The sequence below is a fragment of the Microcaecilia unicolor genome, chromosome 6, assembly GCF_901765095.1.
Source record: "Microcaecilia unicolor chromosome 6, aMicUni1.1, whole genome shotgun sequence".
Classification (NCBI taxonomy): Eukaryota; Metazoa; Chordata; class Amphibia; order Gymnophiona; family Siphonopidae; genus Microcaecilia; species Microcaecilia unicolor.
Genome location: NC_044036.1, coordinates 269,175,718 through 269,195,888, shown reverse-complemented (window position 1 = coordinate 269,195,888; position 20,171 = coordinate 269,175,718). Strand labels below are relative to the sequence as shown.

The following is a 20,171-nucleotide window of genomic DNA, read 5'->3' as shown; positions in this document are numbered from 1 at the left end:
CCTCAGGCAAGCCGTCTCCCACCTCCAGGATGCCCAGAACCCCAGCCCAACGGAAAAAGACGGCGCTGCTTCCCACAGCATATTTCTCTTCCAGCGTTCCCCTACAGCAGCCCTGAAACGGCAAAAAAGTATCGACAGACCAAGAACGTGCTCCTCTACCTTCCGCCCATCTAAAACAACACTGCTGCCTCAGCACAACACAAAAAAAAACCCTGGAAAACAATCCACCACTCAGCAAAGGCTGACCCCCCTACAACCACATTTACATTTCACCAACAGAAAGACCCCCCTCCACAAACCTCCTTGACAGACAAAACCACACACACACAATACAACAGAAATACACCCTCAAAGCCACACACCAATCCATCCCACTTTGCCAGCACAGCACAGCACATCCCCCAACCTCCCAAGCAAAAAACAAAACAACAAAAAAAAAGACACACATCAACAACCTGCTCACACACTCACACACACACCCACACACACACAAAATAACTCTGGGACACATACACACACACACAAAAAAAACAAAAAAAAAACCACATGCTAGCGCCCGTTTCATTGGTTTCAGAAACGGGCCTTTTTTTACTAGTATTTAAATAAAACATTCAAGAGTTTCAAGAGTCCCTTCTTGGATGCTTTCGTTAGGGAATTTGTACAGATGTTTTACCCATGTTAGCTAAAATTGGAATTAGAGGTAGTTGTGTAAAACTGTTTTCGCCAATAATTCCAGTGAAGCCTTTCAAAGGCTTTATCAGCATCAATTGTGAACGGAATGGAGGAGTAGCCTAGCGGTTCAGGAGATCACTGGAGCTCTGATCCTTACATTGACCTCTTTCATCACTCCGAATTATAGCTAAGTCAAGCAAGGTTCCACATTAGGAGTCACCGACCAAGGAAGGGATCTAGGTGTTGTCGTTGACGATACGTTGAAACCTTCTGCTCAGTGTGCTGTGGCGGCTAAGAAAGCAAATAGAATGTTAGGTATTATTAGTAAAAGAATGGAAAACAAAAATGAGTACGTTATAATGCCTTTATATTGCTCCATGGTGCGACCGCACCTCAAATATTGTGTTCAATTCTGATCGCCGCATCTCAAAAAAGATATAGTGGAATTAGAAAAGGTGCAGAGAAGGGCGACGAAAATGATAAAGGGGATGGGACGACTTCCCTATGAGGAAAGGCTAAAGCGGCTAGGGCTCTTCAGCTTGGAGAAAAGACAGCTGAGGGGAGATATGATAGAGGTCTATAAAATAATGAGTGGAGTGGAACGGGTAGACGTGAAGGGTCTGTTTACGTTTTCCAAAAATACTAGTACTAGGGGGCATGCGATAAAGCTACAAAGTAGAAAATTTAAAATGAATTGGAGAAAATGTTTCTTCACTCAACGTGTAATTAAACTCTGGAATTCGTTGCCAGAAAATGTGGTAAAGGCGGTTAACTTAGCGGAGTTCTAAAAAGGTTTGGACGGCTTCCTAAAGGAAAAGTCCATAGACCATTATTAAATTGGACTTGGGGAAAATATTTCTGGGATAAGCAACATAAAATGTTTTGTACTTTTTGGGGGGATCTCACCAGGTATTTGTGACCTGGATTGGCCACTGTTGGAAACAGGATGCTGGGCTTGATGGACTTTTGGTCTTTCCCAGTATGGCAATACTTATGTACTTATAGTGTGAAATCTCTCCCATTAATAGTCCCAGGCCCTGGCAGTCCTGCACATGGGTGCCAAGGATGAGCAGCTCTATGCAAATTCTCAACCAGCCATGTCTGTACTCCAGCATGAGCGATTGGCTCTTCTGTAATGTCATGAAGTCCTAGTAATATTGTTCTAGCTTTGGGTCCTCTGGCACACACCCCCTACTCGATGCAGATAGCTCAGCTTGGAAGCTGATTAACTATTTTTCAAGTGCTTTTATCCAATGGATACAAAATAACAATTTTCAGAGGCTTTCGATGTCTAGTTAAAGTATATGCTTGTAGTCCATTGCTAATGAGGCTGGTTTTTTTTTGTCATTCTGATGTAAACATTTTGTGGGAGTTTCTCAGTCATGATATATGCTGACTCTAATTTTTTCTCTTTAAAATATCTTTAGAGCAGCTAAAAAATGCAGTAAATTACCTGCCAAATGGGCATATGGTCACCAGTGGAATTTTGGGAACCCTGTTTATTTGTTGTTAAACTTCCTCCTTAAGGCGTTATGAAACTTGAAATGAAGGCATCTCAGAGAGCTCTAACAGAGTATAAACCCAGAGTTTACCCATAATCCCTGTTTTTAAGAATGCATTATGCAGATCCTGCACTCAGGAAGCAAGCACTTTCATTCCAATCAGATATTTATTCACCTTGCTTTCTCAATTAAACATCCGATAGCCCCCTCCTCCCATCTTTTTGGTTTTCTCTGAAAAAATAGTATGGGCTGCATTGGCTGTACTGGTAACAAAATTGGCACTGAAGACATGAACAGACAGGATTTGGGGCAGAATTTTAGTCTTATACTACACTTGATATTGTAATAGGTTTATATAACCTTGATGGGTTCAAAGCCTTGTGTGGGCAATTGTTTTATATCTGGTCTTTTACCTGGTAAAATTATAAATGTCCATGAAAAAAACCACACACACACAAAACAAGAAAGCATGGGGTATGGTTTAAGGGTTGAAGATTACATATTCTTTATTGGATAAAGACATACAGTAGAAGTCCAGAAATACGGATGCTGGAAATCCGGACCACCTGATAATCTGACCCTTTAAATTTGCTTGCCAACCACCTGAGAATCCGGACTCCCCCCTCTTCCTGTCCAACACAGTACAGCTTCGTATTCTCCCAGCCCTTCACTCACTTTTTCAGGCCCCCAAGGGCCCCCTATGGCTACGCCTCCCCCCTTTCTTCCCTCCTTGCATTGTCTGGCGTCTTTCCCCTCCTGGCCCTGCCCGCTTGCGCTCTCTCTCTCTAACCTGTCCTGAAATGTTTACAGTGCCAGTGGCAGTCCCTTACCCATCCTGCCCCTTTTGATGCAACTTCCTGTCTTTGGAAGAAGTGATAGGGTCAGAGGGAAATGACCTGGTGCATACTGGAGGCAGCCAGTGAGTAAGGCTTCACTGCGAAGACTTCAGGACAGGTTAGATAGAGAGAGAGCAGGTGGGTAGGGAAGCGAATGGGGGGAAAGATGCTGGACTGTGCAGGGGAGGGAGGTGTAGCCATGAGGGTGGGAGTCTTGGGGCTTTGGGAGAGTGAAGGGCTGGGAATGAAGAAAAAGTATGGAGGGCTGCCTTAAACTCTGTACTGAACCGGTTGGATTTTTGGACTTCTACTGTACTTGATAGCCTGATATGGGAAAGGTATGTGGTGATTTGAGGTTGTGCCAGTATTTAGTTTGGTGACTAAAGTCTGTTTCCATTTTATTTTCTCTTTTGTTAGTTACAGACCTACAAGAGATGAATTGGCCTGGGGTTCTGCCGATGAATTCAGAGGGCAGTAAGTAAAAAGCTGCCTTTCGAGGCCAGACTCAACTTTTTTTTTTTTTTTTAACTTTGAATGTTCATATGCACTTCTGCTTCAGAGGCTTGAGACTAAAATCGTTACTAGGGATGGGTTGTCAATTGCACCAAGATGTAATTTGCCAGTAATAGTGCACATTTTTCTTGATTATGCAGTATACGCAGTGAGGGTGCACTCATTCTCAATGGTTTCTGCATGAACTAACTAATCATGCAGGCATGAACCATTGCACATAAAGGGCCAGATTCTATATATGGCGCCTAGAAAACCTGCGTGGAAAATATTTCCGCCTAAGCGTATTCTATAAGCAGCACCTAGATTTAGGTGCAGTATATAGAATATACTTAGTTGATATCCTAGCGCCTAAACCTACACACCTCCATTTACACCAATGAAAATTTGATGTAAATCCCAGTGCATAGATTTAGGCGCAGAGGACCATATTCTATAATGCGTGTAAATTTAGAAACGCCCCCAAAATGCCCATTTCCTCACCCATAACCATGCCCCTTTCTACCAATGTGCATTAAAATTTAGGTGCAGTGCATTACAGAATTTGCTTAGGGAGTTGTGCGTGCAAATTCTGTTGCCAATTAGTTCTCATTATTGCTTGTTAAGTGCTATTAATGCTGATTGGCTTGCTAAGCCAATTAAGTTACACGCTTTGTTACAGAATACACATGGATTTCAGTGTGGATCTCTAGACATGCTATATAAAATTCGAGGGAAAGCACGCTTGTTATGTAGAGTGCGCTCTCCTTTACACGTTCTTGACAACATTCATTCCTGAAAGAAGAAAAAAATCTGGAAAAAAACGAGAGGAAACGTTTTTGGCTGCCCATCCCTAGTTAACACATTTAGGTTTCACAGTAAGGTCCATTCCACATTCTTAACCTTGATATTAGGAGTGTCAGTATTGTGTTAGTATTTCTTGTGGCAAAATAATGCTTGAAGGTGGTGCTGTTTTAGAAGTTAACATTTTTTTTTTTTTGGTTAGCATCCAGTCTCTGGAATCAACTACTGGCTGATATCCATGAATTAGAATCTTTGACAAAATTAAAAACATTCATTTTTGTTGAAGAATTTGGGCTACCTGACGTATCTGGAGAGAGGGGAGAAGTAAACACTTTATTTGCAGGATATGTTGATTTATTTTAGCTACTTTTAACTGTAACATTTATGTATGATATAAGTCTTTACTATAACCTGTGGAATTCTCTTCTGTTTTAAATAATTTGTAATTGTAAACTGCCGTGATCATCTATAGCCAGGCAGTATTAAAAAACAAAACTTAAGAAGCGATATACAGAACTGAATAACTCATAACAAGAGTAGCAAAACATGTTTTGGGCCACCAGAGACAGGCTTATGCCTTCAGGGGTTTTTTTTTTGTCTGTTTTTAAAACTGATTTTTCAAACACTTGTGAAATGAGAAGACGTGACAATGCTTTTGTGCCATGTAGGCAATTGGTATCTTTCTTGCTCTCTCCCATTCACATGACTTTGGAGATCCATACCATGCCTTGTTTTTGCTGTGTAAAGAAAGATATGTTAACTATGTATGTATGTATGTATGTACACACACACACATACATTTACTAGAGCTTGAAGCCTCTAGTGGTGAAAGTTTAATGTCACTCCATGCAGTTTACTACTTTGCTTAATATGTCATCATCCACTAGGTGGCAACATGTCCTCAGAGTAAAATGCCAAATCTCCAACATGTATCTGATTATCCTTTCTTTTTATTTTTGTGGAAAATGTTTTTTTTAATTTTCATCTTTTCAGTGACTACTGGGGCCCCAGTCTCTTTGGCTTCTTTGGATTTGGAGGAGTAGCCTAGTGGTTAGTGCAGTGCACTTTGATCCTGGGGAACTGAGTTCGATTCCCACTGCAGCTCCTTGTGACTCTGGGCAAGTCACTTAACCCTCCATTGCCACTGGTACAAATAAGTACCTGAATATACTATGTAAACTGCTTTGAATGTAGTTGCAAAAACCACAGAAAGGCGGTATATCAAGTCCTATTTCTCTTTCCCTTTAAAAAAAAAAAACTCCAGCTCTTGATCTTCAGGCTGCTTTTGGGTTTCGGGGCACAGGCAGGGTGGTACAGCCTTAATTCTGTTTTGCTTTCATTCCTGCCATATCTAACCAGTTTCCCCATACCCCTGCTGCCTCAGTGGTACCTTCACTGGAAATACATCTGGCTAGAGTTATGGTTTTTGTTGCAGAGAATTCTTCTGTCCTCCAGCTGTTTCTCCTGCCCATTATGTACAGTCCTGCACTCTGTCTTCCTCAAATCTTGTTAGCAATCTGTGCCTTCTTTGGTGTGGTGTTCATTTTCTTTTAAAATTTATCCATCCATCTCAGTTTCTCAGAATTCTTTCAGTTTCTCCATATTTAATTCAGCTGTACTTCAGCTCCATTGCTATGCTTATATTTAATGAGTAAGTCAAGTTGTATATCAAAGCTGACAGTTCACTCCTGGATGGTCTCCTCCCTTTCTCCACCCCCCTCCCCAGCTGTCTCAAAGTAATTATAGTTCTTATCTGTTCATCTTTCCCACATTACTTTTTCTTGCTGATATTCAAATATGCATTACAAAGTATACCTTAAAGGATGACATTTTCAAGTTTTTTGAAAATACAAGCGACCAGCATACATTCCAACTTAAATTTTTATCACTAGGTCACATCGTCAGTGGCATTCCTAGCCTCCATGACACCCGGCGTGGATCGCTGATGCGCCCCCACCCCCCAGTGCAGCCCCCCCCCCCCGCGAAATGACACAACCCGGGTGCACGCCGCTGTGTGTGTGGGGGGGGGGGGGGTGCTGTGGCGCGCGCCTGTCGGCTCCAAGTTCGCTACTCTAACTTCGCTGGTTCGCTGCAGCTCCTTCTTATTGCACAATTCTATGTGTTGACTTCAGGCCACGAATGTGTTTAGCTATGTCTCTGTTCCTTAGCTTTGTGACTGTACCATCCAGAACTACTGGCTCTAATCCACCTCCCCCCCCCCTACTAACATATGGAGGTAGAGAAACTGATCTTTTCTAGTGATATTAGTACAAAAGGGGGACTGTATTTCTCTACCTCCAGCAGATGATTGATTTGTTCAGGCTGATGCACTTGGTCCCTGGCCTAGCTCTCAGTAGTGCAGCAGGTGCTGCACAGCTTGGTCAAGCCTAACTGCCTGGTTCCTGGATCCATGGACCGGACCTGGTCAAGCAAAGAGCTTGGCTACATTACCCCCAGTCGTCACCTGTGGGCATTCATTTAAGGCCTATGGCTCAGCCCCATGGGACCCTGCTGCAGGGGGTGCTGGTCCCCATCCTTTCTCCTTCCCTTGCATTCCTTTGTTGTGTTTCCCCTGAGGCTCCCCTGCAGCTCCCAGGCAAAAAAAAATATATATTGACTTTTTTTTTTCCTGGTTTAGTTTTACTCCCTTTTTGTAAAGAAAAGAAAGAAAAAGGCTGCAGCTTAAGTAGCCTTAAAAAAAAAAGACCCCCCCCCCCAAAAAGAAAGATACACAGCACACCCTGTGGAGCTAGATGGGGAAAGCCAAGATTGCTGGGGATTCCAAGTCCTGCAGGCCTCTGTGCTGTGGCCATGTGGCTGGATATGTCAGCAGGCTGTCTGCATGGGCTTTGGGATGGCTTCCCTGTTTTATTCCTTTTCTCTGAAAGATGTTAAAATAATTGGATGGGAAGTTGCTTTCTCACCTCAAGACAGAAGAACTCTGCAGTGATTGTTCAGAAGCTATTAGGCCAAAGCACTGGTTTTTCCTGCCAGTTCAGCCCAGGGGCGTAGCTAGGTGGGAGGCATGGGCCCCCACAGATTAAGTCCTGGCCCCCTCTACTTTTGACCCCGCCACCGCCCCTCCCCCATCAATTTGGACCCCCCCCTCCCACCGCAGTCAGGTACCTTTGCTGGTGGGGTCCCCAGCCCCCACCAGCCAAAGTCCTTCTTCAGCGCCGGTCGACTCCAGCACCTTCGCTGATGATCTGTTTCTGACTCCTGATGTCCTGCATGCACGTCCTGCACGGGGCTATATACAGGACGTACACGCAGGATGTCAGGAGTCAGAAACAGATCATCAGCGAAGGCGCTGGAGTCGACCAACGCTGAAGAAGACCTCGGCTGGCAGGGGTTGGGGACCCCCACTAGCAAAGGTACCTGCGGCGGCGGTATGTGTATGGAGGGTCGGCGGCAGGGGGAATCCAAAGTGGCAGGGAGGGGTCAGCGGCTGGGGGAGGTGGGCTAAACTGTGCCCTCCACCTCGGTCTCTGGACCCCCCTCCTGCCGAGGTCTGGCTACGCCCCTGGTTCAGCCCATACACCTGAGGTAATTTTCATGGCACATTTCTGGATACATTTCTCAGTGGAGGTGATGAACGTCTGGAGACTTCTATGGGGGCATAACTCAGACTCCTCACTTAGTACCCAGCTAAAAGCAAGGCTGGAGAAGTTCCCCAAATTGAGCTGTGGCTTGTGCAGTGTACGAGGAGTTAGACCTGGCACTTCACTTTAAGGGACTTATTTCTTTAACTATTTTATTAGCGCTTCGTGTTTAAAAAAAATCTAATCTAATAGAAAGTCACTAAATCCTTAAAACAGGCCCTATGGGGCCCTTTTACTAAGCCGCTTAAGCGCCTATGTGCGCCCAGTGTACGTCAGTTTTAAGTTACTGCTTGGCTACCGCGTAGCCCTTGTGGTAATTTCATTTTTGATGCATGTCTGCTACTCGCACCGGAAAATCATTTTTATTTTCTGGCTTGAGGCAGAAACCAGGCGGTAATCGTTATTCTGTGCGTGTAGACAATTACCGCATGGTTACCACTTGAGACCTTACCGCTAAGTCAATGGCTGGCAGTAAGGTCTTGGACTCAAAATGGACGCACACCAATTTTTATTTTGCCGTACGTCCATTTTTGGCAACATTTTTTTAGGCCTTTTTTACAGGCATGCTGAAAAATGGATCTGTGTACACCCAAAACATGCGCCTACACTAGCGCAGCCCATTTTTCAGCGCACCTTAGTAAAAGGGCCCCCTAAGTGATTTACAGAAAAAAAAACCTGACACAAAATTCAAGGAATTACAAGATACATTAAAAAAAATAAATACTATTCACAACTATATAAAAGAAAAAAAATGCTAAAATCAGTTTGAAATCTGTCTAATAGAATCTGGTACAGCATTCCAAATGACAACTGCCTGAAAAATAAACAGAGTTAAATATGCACTTATAAAGAACACAGCTAATAACTGGATATCTAAGTAATAGTTGATTTCAAAGATGAAATGGCCAACAAAAAGAAAGTTGAGAAAATAACTGGAACAGGAGCATTACCTTATAAAATATGAAATAAAATACGTGTTTTCAAGGAAAGCCAATGTAAATGCTGTAACTGCTTAGAAACACCCTCAAACTTAGTCATCTGCAAGCTGCAGTATTATGAATAAGCTATAATTTTCTCATCGAAATAGCATTTAAACCAATGTAGAGAGAATTACAGTAGTCCAAGTGCACTAATATCAGCATCTGGACCAGATTAAAAAAAAATCAGATTCATGAAAATATGACTAAATCAGCCGAAGTTGCCTTGTTTGGAAAAAAAAGTTTTTTTTCCCCATACATGATCAACTTTAAGTTCAAATGAAAGGGACTAATCAAGAATAATACCCAAGACTTTAGAACTATCCTCCACAGGTAAAGAAATTCCTGATGATAGAGGAATTACAGAAGGTACCTGACTATTCGGACCTCCGAACCATAATATTTTAGTTTTGGCAACATTGACTTTAAGTAAATTATTAATAATCCAGCTTTGAAGTTTATTCATGCAAGAAGAAATCGTATCAAATGTATCATTGATAGCAGCATGAATTGAAACAGCTATAAAAAATATCAGCATAATTTAATGGAACCAGTTGAGCTCATAAAAATGTTACAGCGTTAAACTCCATATTTCGACCACCTGCTTTAAAAAAAACATCCTGTTCTTTTGAACGCAATATGATCAGTTGGACAGAAATTCTTTAAACCAGCACAGAACCGGTTAGCCCAGTCTTGCTTAACTTGTTCAATAGCAATTGATGGTCCACTGAATCAAAGGCTCCAATAGTTTGGTTACCAAGACCAAAAGCATTTTTAATCTTTGTAGCAAGAGGTATCAGTAATGTTTCGGTATTGTGCTGAGATTGAAATCCAAGCTGAGTAGAGTGTAAACATGGAAATCTATCTAGATAACTAGCAAGCTGTTTACTTACAAGTGTTAAGTTTGGTAAGAAAAGAAATTCCTGCAGTTGGCCTATAATTAGAAGTAGATGATAAATCAAGACCATTAGACTTAGTTAAGTATTGGTGTTAACATGCTGGGTTCTTTACCTCTCTCTCTCTGTTAGAGAATTAGGAAAGTTCATAAAAACTATATATCTCCCTCAGGCATGACAGAGCCATGCAGCTCTAGTTCTCCACTGAAATAATATTTCAGCAGGTGATGTCACATGCATATCAGAGCTCCTCTCTCATCCCCATTCCTTCCCAGCCTGAGGGGGGTGGGCAATAGTTGGGAACAGGCTGCTGAGCTGGCTCTGATCCACTACACAATGAAGCTTCCCAGAGTGCCTTAAGGCCGGATTAGGCTCATGATGCATGAAAAAAAGGGAGGGTGACATGACCCACGTAATGCTGGTGGAGAGGGAGACCTCAGATGGGGCTCTCTGTGGATTCAAGGTTTTGGACAGGTTATTTCCTTTCATCCTTTCACTCCAAAGGAAGTGGATAGGTACTGGAAATACTCTAAAGTGGATGCCCTTGTCACAACAGTTACCAAGAAGACTACCATACTTTGTGTGTGTGTGTGTGTGTGTGTGGGGGGGGGGGTGCTCACGAGGAAAAGGTAGAGCAGCAGTTTAAGATGGGCTTTTCTTTAGGTTCTGAAGGCATACAGTCCACCACTTGTGGTTGGTATATGGCAAGAGTCTTGTGCTGGTTGCAACAATTGCCAGAGTCCCCCGAGGTGACCTGTGTGGTGTCGAGGGAGGACTTTCTGGTCGATGTTTTGTATGATCTGGTACACATTACCTTTTACTCAGTGGCCTCTACTGTGATAGGCTGGAGAAGGCTCTGGCTACACTGTTGGACAGTGGATGTAGCCTCAAGAGTCAGCTGCACTTCATAAGGTATACTGGCTTTCTATTCAGTCTGTCTTTTTTTTTAAAACATTTTTTCGAATAAATATAATGAATATATATGCGATGTATATATGCAAATGATATGCTAATATGCCACACCCCATCTTTCCCCCCCCCCCCCCAATGAAACACTCAAACAATGACCATGCCCTCTCTCCTTAAAAATTTGGTGTCCATCCGCACTGTTCCTTCCTTTCTTCTCAAGGTGATCTCCCCCCTTCTAAATAAACTAGGAGGTATGTCTGTTCTCTTTTATGGATATGGGGTTCAGATTGTACTGCCAGAAAGAAATGGAATTTATTATTTTGCAGTGGTTGATAGTGCATGGCTGTGATTTCTGGGACCTTTGCTGGTTTGGCAAAGGCATACTGGAACTTTCTTCTGAACACAGCCATTTAGGGGGCGCTTACTCTCTGGAGAGGATCTGGAGAGGCTGATTAAGGACATGGGAGAGGCCCTGTTCTCTTTGGCTTCCTGAACTGTGCCAGAAGGGCCACTCTCATTGGTAGGTCAATTCCATTTGAACAAGTATCAGTCTGGCTGGGCTCCTGGACCTAGCAGGTACTTCAAGGCTGGGATCCTTCCATGGCCCCAAAAAATCTGGTGACACTGGGCCTTGGCCAGAGGTCTAATTAGGGTGTGCTGGACCCCCTTTGTGGCTCAGAAAGGGGGCAGATTGTCTCTGTTTGATCACGAGTGTGCTTGTATCTCCTGAGACCAGTGGAATTGGCTCTTGCTGTGCCAGATGCCTTCATGATGTTGCCCTGTGGCTCAGTGATAAAAGTGTTAGTCAGTCAGCGGCATTGTGTGCTAGGGCATCACCTTTAGTTCCAAGCCCTTCCCTTTAGTCTGTCAATTGCCCCTCGCACTCTCTCCAAGGCAGTGTTGGTCTTGGCAGCTCACATGTGCCGCTAGATCATTTGGGTTCATTCCTCCCTGGTTGATCTCCAGCTTTTGGGCTCTTTGCTAGTTACACTGGAAGTGGTACTCTGGGCTCAGGCTTAAATGTGCCATCTTTAATTGACCCTATTCACTTGATGGGCTCTGGTCTGCCAGGATTTGGCCACCATCTATTGCTCCCTCCCAAAGTGTGTCACAGTCTGGGCTGGTGGGATAGTCCTTATCTCCTGCTGAGAGTTCTGCTGGATCTGCCCAACTGGGTAGTTGTGACCAATGAAGCAAGTCTCCTTGGGGAACTCACTGCTTGAGCAGAGTAGTGCATGGTTGTTGCTCCTCTTTGGAGGCCTCTTGGTCTATCAACTGAGTCCGGGCAGTGAAGTTAGCACTGGTGGGGTTTCTCCCCCTGATATGGAGAAGAGCGTTCCTATGATAGCAGTCAGTGCGATGGTGGTGGCCTATATCAACAATCAGGGAGACCAGGAGTCAGGCAGTGGCCCTGGAAGTTATGGCCCTTTATTGCTAGAAAGAAGCTAATCAGTTGGCTTTGTCAGCAGTCCATATAGCCAGCTAGAATGATGTCCAGATGAACTTTCTCAGTTGATCTATGCTGGATCTGGGGGAGTAGGAGCTGGTGGCCAGCAGCCTTTCAGCTCTTCCTGCATGGTTGGGACATCCAGTCTTTGATCTCATGGATAGGCAGGTACTGCACAAGATAGTGTGGCATCTCTTTCTGATCCTTCTGCTGGCTCCAGATTAGCCACTGAGACTGTGGTACATGCATTTGTTTTTTTCCTGCTCAAGAAAGGTCCAATAGAAATGAAGAATCTGGATCCCTTCTGGCTTGTCCTTAAGGGGCAGCAATTATCAAGGAAAAGTTTTTTTGTCTGCAGTGATTTTCACCATACTCAAGTCCATCAAGTCTTCCATTTTCCTGGCTTGGTTGCTTGCTTGTTTGTGCCTGGGGGAGAGGAAAGGTAACAAACTGTTTTTTTTTTTTTCAATCAAACAAGAAAGTGGCTGCCTCTCCCAACGGCTAAACACCTTTCCTCCGAAAGGGTTAGCTCTTCCCTGCACCAAATGGAGATGGGGAGGAGGTGGGGGAGGGACCTGGGACCCCCGAGTTTAGGACCACAGAGGTTGGAGAGGAAAAAAAAAATTGCTCTCTTCCTAGCCTCTATACTGGATTCCCCAGGCACAGAAGGGAAATTTTTATTTATTTTTTTAAGTAGAGAAAGAGAGAGACTAATGGGCTCACCTTCTACCGCCTGCTGGAGACTGAGAAAATACAGAGGCTAGGGTCACATGGCCAGGGCTCTTATTAGCTCTCTAGAGTCAGAAGATTCTCAGTCTCCACCTGCTGGAAGGTGTGCACAACCCATCAGTCCAACCCTGGGCCGATCCGGAGGGACTAAAGGAAAGCAAATTAGAAGGTAAGATCTAATTTCTCCTTTTCCTGGCTTAGTTCCAGGTTTGGAAAGTTTTTGAGTGCCAGTGCAATCAATGTTCACTTTTTTCTTGGAAGGCACAGATTGCCGAGTTCCTCGGGCTTCTGCAGCTGGTGTTCAGTTGCATAAGGTTCAGCTGGCAGCCTTCTCCTGTTTCCTAGCTAAAATTTTGGCCGGCTGATAGCTGGTGGCGGTCAGCAGTTTTCTAAAATGCATACTGTCACTGGTTAGATTAGCCCCCAGTATTCAGTGCCAGACCATATCTGGGCACCAACACTGAAAACTGGTGGCTAAATTTGATGGGGTTAGTTGATAGAGCCTATGGAGGTTCTGGCCAGTATTCAATCGGAGCCTGCATAATATAGTTATACAGGCCCCAGCTGAATATTGGCCACGACCTATAGAACTGTTTCTTTTTAACTTGAATGCTTCCTCCAGTCCCCCTTCTGGCCTCCAAAATAGCCCCCTCCCTTCTACACCAACCCGTGAGAATCAAAGTCACCCCACCCCAACCCCTCAAGGTTTAGGTAGGCCCTCCTGGCTGTACCTGTATTCCTAGTGATCCTAGTGGGATCATCGGGGGCAAGATCAAAGCCCCCTCACTCCTGCCCCATGTGGTGGTACATGTGTAGTACTGTCAGTCTCGTGACAGCCATTTGCAGAGGCCAGCTACAAGGGACAGGATCGAGGGAGCTTAGGGGGACCTACCTAGACCTCAGTGGGGTTGGGGAGGGGGAATCATTTCAGGAGGAGAAGAGACACTTTGATTCCCGCAGGCTGGGGTTAGGAGGTGAGGGGACTATTTTGGAGTCCAGGAGGGAGATTGGAATGTGTCCATTTTGAGAAATGTATATCTTATCAATTTTTGTGTATTAGCAGAGTAGAGGAGAAAATTCCAGACTTGAACTTCTCATAAAGTCTAGTTTTCTTTGGTAGAGTAGAAGGGGGTCTCCATTTCAGTATTTCTGCTTGTTTTTTTGTGGTTTCCTATTTTTATGAGGGGAGGGTCTGTAATACACAGAACTAACCCATCTGAAGACATTTCTCTTGAAGGTATGAAACTGCTTGCTATCACTGTCAGCCATTTTGCCTCCCCTATACTGCATTTGTATTTCTAAGGTCCACATTGGGGGGAGGAGGGAAATGATAGGTAAGTACAGAGGAAGGGAGAAAGACCTGGGCTTTGGAGAATGAAAAAAGGCAAAGGTGTTGGTGTCAAGCCTAGGGAAGGGGGGCAGAGAAAGTCCCCTTGCTAATTCATGTGAATGTGAGGGGGCATAATGAGAGAAGTTTCGCATTGTTGGCAAATTTTCATTTAAAAATTCAAAAAAAAAAATATATATATCTTTCTTCACTGTTGTGATATATTGGCTTCCTATTCAGTCTGTCTTATTTTTTTTTTTAATAACCATAATAAATATGTATGCAAATGATATATTAATGTGCCACACCCCATCTTTTGCCCCCAAAATGAAACAATCAAACTATGACCATGCCCTCTCTCCTTAAATATTTAGTGTCCATCTGCACTGTTCCTGCCTTTCTTCTCAAAGTGATCTCCCCCCTTCCATATAAACCAGGAGGTATGTGTACTCTCCTTTATGGATGGGGGTCCGGATTCTAATGCAAAAAAGAAGTGGAATTTATTATTTCTGCAAAGGTTGATAGTACATGTGATTTCTGGGACCTTTGCTGGTTTGGCAGAGGCATACTGGAGTTTTCCACTGAGCACAGCCACTTTGTACCAATGATGTTACTGGGAAAGATCAGTTTCTCTATCTCCATCTGATGTCAAGAGGATATAACCCCCAATAGTTCAGTATGGTACAGCCATACTAAAAGATAGGAAATTAACAAGTACAACTTATCTCCACACAGTCTGCATATGGTGGTCTTTAAAAGATTTCTCTTACCTGAATATTGTTGCATCTCGATCTTCCACTTTTTCCCAGAAGTCTTGGCTGTTGGTGCAGGAGGAATCAAAAGAGACTTGAATTCATGAATATCTATCTATCTATCTATCTATCTATCTATCTATCTATCTATCTATCTATCTATCTATCTATCTATCTATCTATCTATCTATCTATCTATCCATACGCATACATATACATCCATCCATCATCCAATGCTTCTGTTATATACTGATGTACTGTTTGTATTTCTTTTTTTAATCTGACAGCCATTAGGATCACTTGGCAGCTGAACTCAGTACCTGAGGTGTAATCATCTTCCATATCAGAATCTGGAGACACCATCTTTACCTCTCCCCCACAGACTTCTCACTAGCGTCACTGCTGACTGCTCCCAAATAATGCCCTGCCTATCTGCCAGTCTGTTCTTTTCTGAGATGCCATCACTTATTCAGATATTAGCTCCTCAGATATATTGTAGTTTTAGCAGATTTGTGGAGGGATTGCTCGATGTTCGTGAAGCTTGTCCTGAGCTTTTGCAAGGTGTTGCTATCTCCTGGTTTGTTCCTTTTTATTGATTCTTTTCTAATGCCATGCTCTACCACTCACCTCCTCAGATCATCACAATCAATCATCATTGACTTCCTGGTCTTTCTAGGATAAGGCTTTAGTCCACTTATTGCCTGGCTTTATCTCTACCCTGCTCTTTGGCATATGGCAGAGCAGAGCTATTAGAAATTTAAATCACCCTTGAAGCGTGACTGTTCTGCCAAGCTTTCCCTAATTTAGCTTGATTCCATATGGTTAGTTTCCTACTGGTTTCCTGTTATCTCCCCCCCCCCCAAAAAAAAAAAAAAAAAAAATTTGGTAATGTTGACAAATTGCTTACGAGCATGCCCACACTAACAGGCATATTTTCAAAGCACTTTGGGAGGCTAAGTTCCATAGGTTTCTATGGAACTTTGGGAGGCTAAGTGCTTTGAAAATATGCCTCATGCATGTCATTTTTGGGACAGCAGTAGAGATTATCCGGTCTCCTTTTCTTCTCAGTCCTGGCTTCTATCCTGGAATGGACCAATGGTTTAAATCTGTATTTTAGTATCATTTGTTCCTGCCTCTGTGTGTGGTCCTAACTATAGGATTGCTTGTTTGAATCTTTTTTTTTTTTTTTAATGGCATCATCACTCATTAGCTGTTTATAACACTTCAAGACTTTTGTTACGAAAGACAGTTTGCCAAATTAACGAACATGAATTTAGGGCTCCTTTTACTAAGCCCATAGGAATTGAATGGACTTCATCGCATTTTCCGCACTGGGAATTACTACTGCAGCTTAGTCAAAGAAGCCCTTAATATTTTAAGTGTTTCATACTTAAGATACACAACAAACATAGTGGGGGTGACGAACAAATGGGCAGGAAGAAAGTCTTTTATTTTCCATAAAATGAGACTTGACATGGGCCATGTTTTGGCCACTAGGCCTGTGTCAGGAGACTTAATTGTGTAGAGATCTAGAGAGTAAAATACATCAACTCTGAAAAGGACAAACCAGTGGTTTAGTGTTCTCAGTAATGTATGAAAACCTGAACAATGTGGGCTTGCACACTCAGAATGTACTCTCCGAAGCAATCCGCTAATAAAATGCGAAAAATTACAGAAGTACAGGTGAAACATGGCCAATCGGGCATTGGTTTGTAAATCCTGAGAGCTTTGAACAACCAATAAATGAACTGTTTTTTCTTCATAAGGTCTGCTTCTTTCTTCTGTTCCACATTGGATCTAGTAGACCGGTTTCATTCTTGTTTTCTTATATTTAAAATATAGTAACATGTCTCTATTGCTTTCACTAAGAGGTGAATTAAGCCTTCTCTCATTTTGTAGTCATTGATTTAGAATACCCTTTAAATAGAGAGTATTTTTAACACTTAGGAACATGAAGTTTTGCTTGAGCTTGTAGACCCAAGGGCAATGTAGACATGAGTTGAACTGATTGTCTGCTATGCCTACTATTTAGCTTATGGGCTTCCTAGGGGCTGCTGGTTGTATGCATGGCTATAATATGAACAAATGACTGTAGTTAATATAGTTTGGTATCATATTAATTTATTTATTAGGATTCATTTACTGCCTTTTTGAAGTAATAGGCAATCACAGCAGTAAAAATATTCAAATAACAATACAAAGTATGGCATGGTATACTACTTACAATGCCAACACAGTATGAAATAGAACATTATAATTGACTAGTAAAAAAGGCCCGTTTCTGACACAAATGAAACGGGTGCTAGCAAGGTTTTCCTTGGAGTGTGTATGTTTGGGAGAGTGTATGTGAGAGTGACTGTTTGAGAGTCAGAGTGAAAGTGTGAGTGTGTGAGAGAGAGTGAGTCTGGGTGTGAGTGTGTTTGTGAGAGAGTGTGTGTGAGAATGAGAGTGTGTGCAAGTGTGTATGTGAGACACAGTGTGAGAGAGAGTGTGTGTGTGTGGGCAAGAGAGAGAGTGTGTGTGAGACACAGATTCTCTGTGAGAGTGAGTGTATGACACCAAGCGAGTGTGTGAGTGACTGTGTGGCACATAGAGAGTGAATGTGATACTGTGTGAGACAGAGTGTGTGAGAGTGAGAGTCAGAAAGACATTGTATATGAGAGAGAGAGTGTGAGCCGTGCCCTCCCAATCCATGGCCATCTGTCCCCTGCCCCCTCCATTCATCCTTTTCCAGCAATTCCCCTCTGTCCCTGAGCCCTGCCCTCCCAATCCATGGCCATCCATGTTTGTTTGTCACCTGCCCCCTCCATTCATCACTATCCAGCATTTCCCCTCTCTGCCTGAGGCCTGCCCTGCAATCCATATCCATCCATGCCCATCTGTCCCCTCCATTCATCCCTATCCAGCAATTCCCCTCTCCCTGAGTCCTGCCCTTCCAATCCATGCCCATCCATGCTCCTCTGTCACCTGGCCCCTCCATTTTTCCCTATCCAGCATTTCCCCTCTCTGCCTGAGGCCTGCTCTGCAATCCATATCCATCCATGCCCATCTGTCCCCTCCATTCATCCCTATCCAGCAATTCCCCTCTCCCTGAGTCCTGCCCTTCCAATCCATGCCCATCCATGCTCATCTGTCACCTGGCCCCTCCATTTTTCCCTATCCAGCATTTCCCCTCTCTGCCTGAGGCCTGCTCTGCAATCCATATCCATCCATGCCCATCTGTCCCCTCCATTCATCCCTATCCAGCAATTCCCCTCTCCCTGAGTCCTGCCCTTCCAATCCATGCCCATCCATGCTCCTCTGTCACCTGGCCCCTCCATTTTTCCCTATCCAGCATTTCCCCTCTCTGCCTGAGGCCTGCTCTGCAATCCATATCCATCCATGCCCATCTGTCCCCTCCATTCATCCCTATCCAGCAATTCCCCTCTCCCTGAGTCCTGCCCTTCCAATCCATGCCCATCCATGCTCCTCTGTCACCTGGCCCCTCCATTTTTCCCTATCCAGCATTTCCTCTCTCTGCCTGAGGCCTGCTCTGCAATCCATATCCATCCATGCCCATCTGTCCCCTCCATTCATCCCTATCCAGCAATTCCCCTCTCCCTGAGTCCTGCCCTTCCAATCCATGCCCATCCATGCTCCTCTGTCACCTGGCCCCTCCATTTTTCCCTATTCAGCATTTCCCCTCTCTGCCTGAGGCCTGCTCTGCAATCCATATCCATCCATGCCCATCTGTCCCCTCCATTCATCCCTATCCAGCAATTCCCCTCTCCCTGAGTCCTGCCCTTCCAATCCATGGCCATCCATGCTCATCTGTCACCTGGCCCCTCCATTTTTCCCTATCCAGCATTTCCCCTCTCTGCCTGAGGCCTGCTCTGCAATCCATATCCATCCATGCCCATCTGTCCCCTCCATTCATCCCTATCCAGCAATTTCCCTCTCTCCCTGAGTCCTGCCCTCCCAATCCATGCCCATCCATGCTCCTCTGTCCCCTGCCCCCTCCATTCATCCATTTCCAGTAATTCCCCTCTCTCCCTGTGCCCTGCCCTCCTAATCCATACCCATCCATGCTCCTCTGTCCCCTGCCGCCTCCATTCATCCTTTTCCAGCAAGTCCCCTCTCGCCCTTCCATGCCCCCCCCCTCGGATCCATGCTACTCTCTCTCCCATATCCCAGCCTGGCCCGCCCTCTTCTCTCCCCCCCCCCCCCCACCTTCGCATCCATGCATCGTTTTGTTTTTTTTTTTCTTCTTTTTCAATTTACCTCCGTGGCGTTTCCGGCAACGAAGCGTCAGGGAAGGAGGCGGCGCTCCCGACGTCTAGCTTTCCCTTCGCTGTGTTCCGCCTTCTTTTTAAGGCGGAACACAGCGAAGGGAAGGCTACACGTCGGGAGCGCCGCCTCCTTCCCTGACGTTTTGCTTCCGGATTTGTTTGTTTTGTCGCGAGGGCGGGGCAGAGACGGCTGGCTGGCTTGAAGGCTTCACACCACGAATCCACGAACCCTTCAGCCTCAGCCTGGGAGTGACGTCAGATGGCTTCAAGGCTTCAGGCTTCAAGGCTTCAAGGCTTCAGGCTTCAAGGCTTCATAGAACGTTGTCCTCAGAACGTTGAGGGTGCGTTTTATTATATTAGATTATGAAGGGTAAGGCAAAGGTGTAACTTATAGATGGGTAAGAAAGTAGGAAGAGTTAGAAAGTAAGGTGACTGATTTAAAGAAAGTTGCGCATGAGGTCAGAGAGATGGTTAAATATTATCTCAGGGTAGAAGTGGATAAACATGTCCTGCTGTAGTATGTGCAGCCTGAGTCACTCCTTGTGTGTATGTGAATGAGACTAACAAGTTAATTACGTCTTCCATTAAAGGCCTGGTTGAAGAGCCAAGCTTTTACCTGCTTCCTGAAGTAGTCTTGTGTTAAGTGGAGCTTTTTAGGCATTGCATTCCAGAGTTTATTTATTTCAGAGTATATAGTTTATTACACTGATATTTAAAAGGACACACTGGGCAGATGAAGTGGTTCTTTTCTCCTGACATCTGTGCAATCTGCCTGTAATATTTAAAAACAAATGTCTGGAAATGTGTTGATCATTGTGATTGGTAGTTCCTTAAATTATTGAGGGAAAGGGGAGTGTACTGTCTTAAGGGATATGCCATGGCAAGTATGATGTAGCACCCAAAGAGAACATAATTCTAATGTCCAGTTCATTATCAGGCATTACTGCTGGGACAACATGGT

General features: G+C 44.2%; 1 protein-coding gene across 1 annotated transcript in view; it reads left to right on the top strand.

Moving 5' to 3' along the window:
* The window catches only part of NR6A1 (nuclear receptor subfamily 6 group A member 1), a 476,601-nt gene that overhangs the window by 92,426 nt on the left and 364,004 nt on the right, over positions 1 to 20,171 (top strand). Inside the window, exon 3 of the mRNA XM_030206196.1 lies at positions 3,428 to 3,484. Coding sequence (XP_030062056.1) covers positions 3,445 to 3,484 — 40 coding nt within the window. The 5' untranslated portion in view covers positions 3,428 to 3,444. The remainder of the gene's footprint in view (positions 1 to 3,427; positions 3,485 to 20,171) is intronic.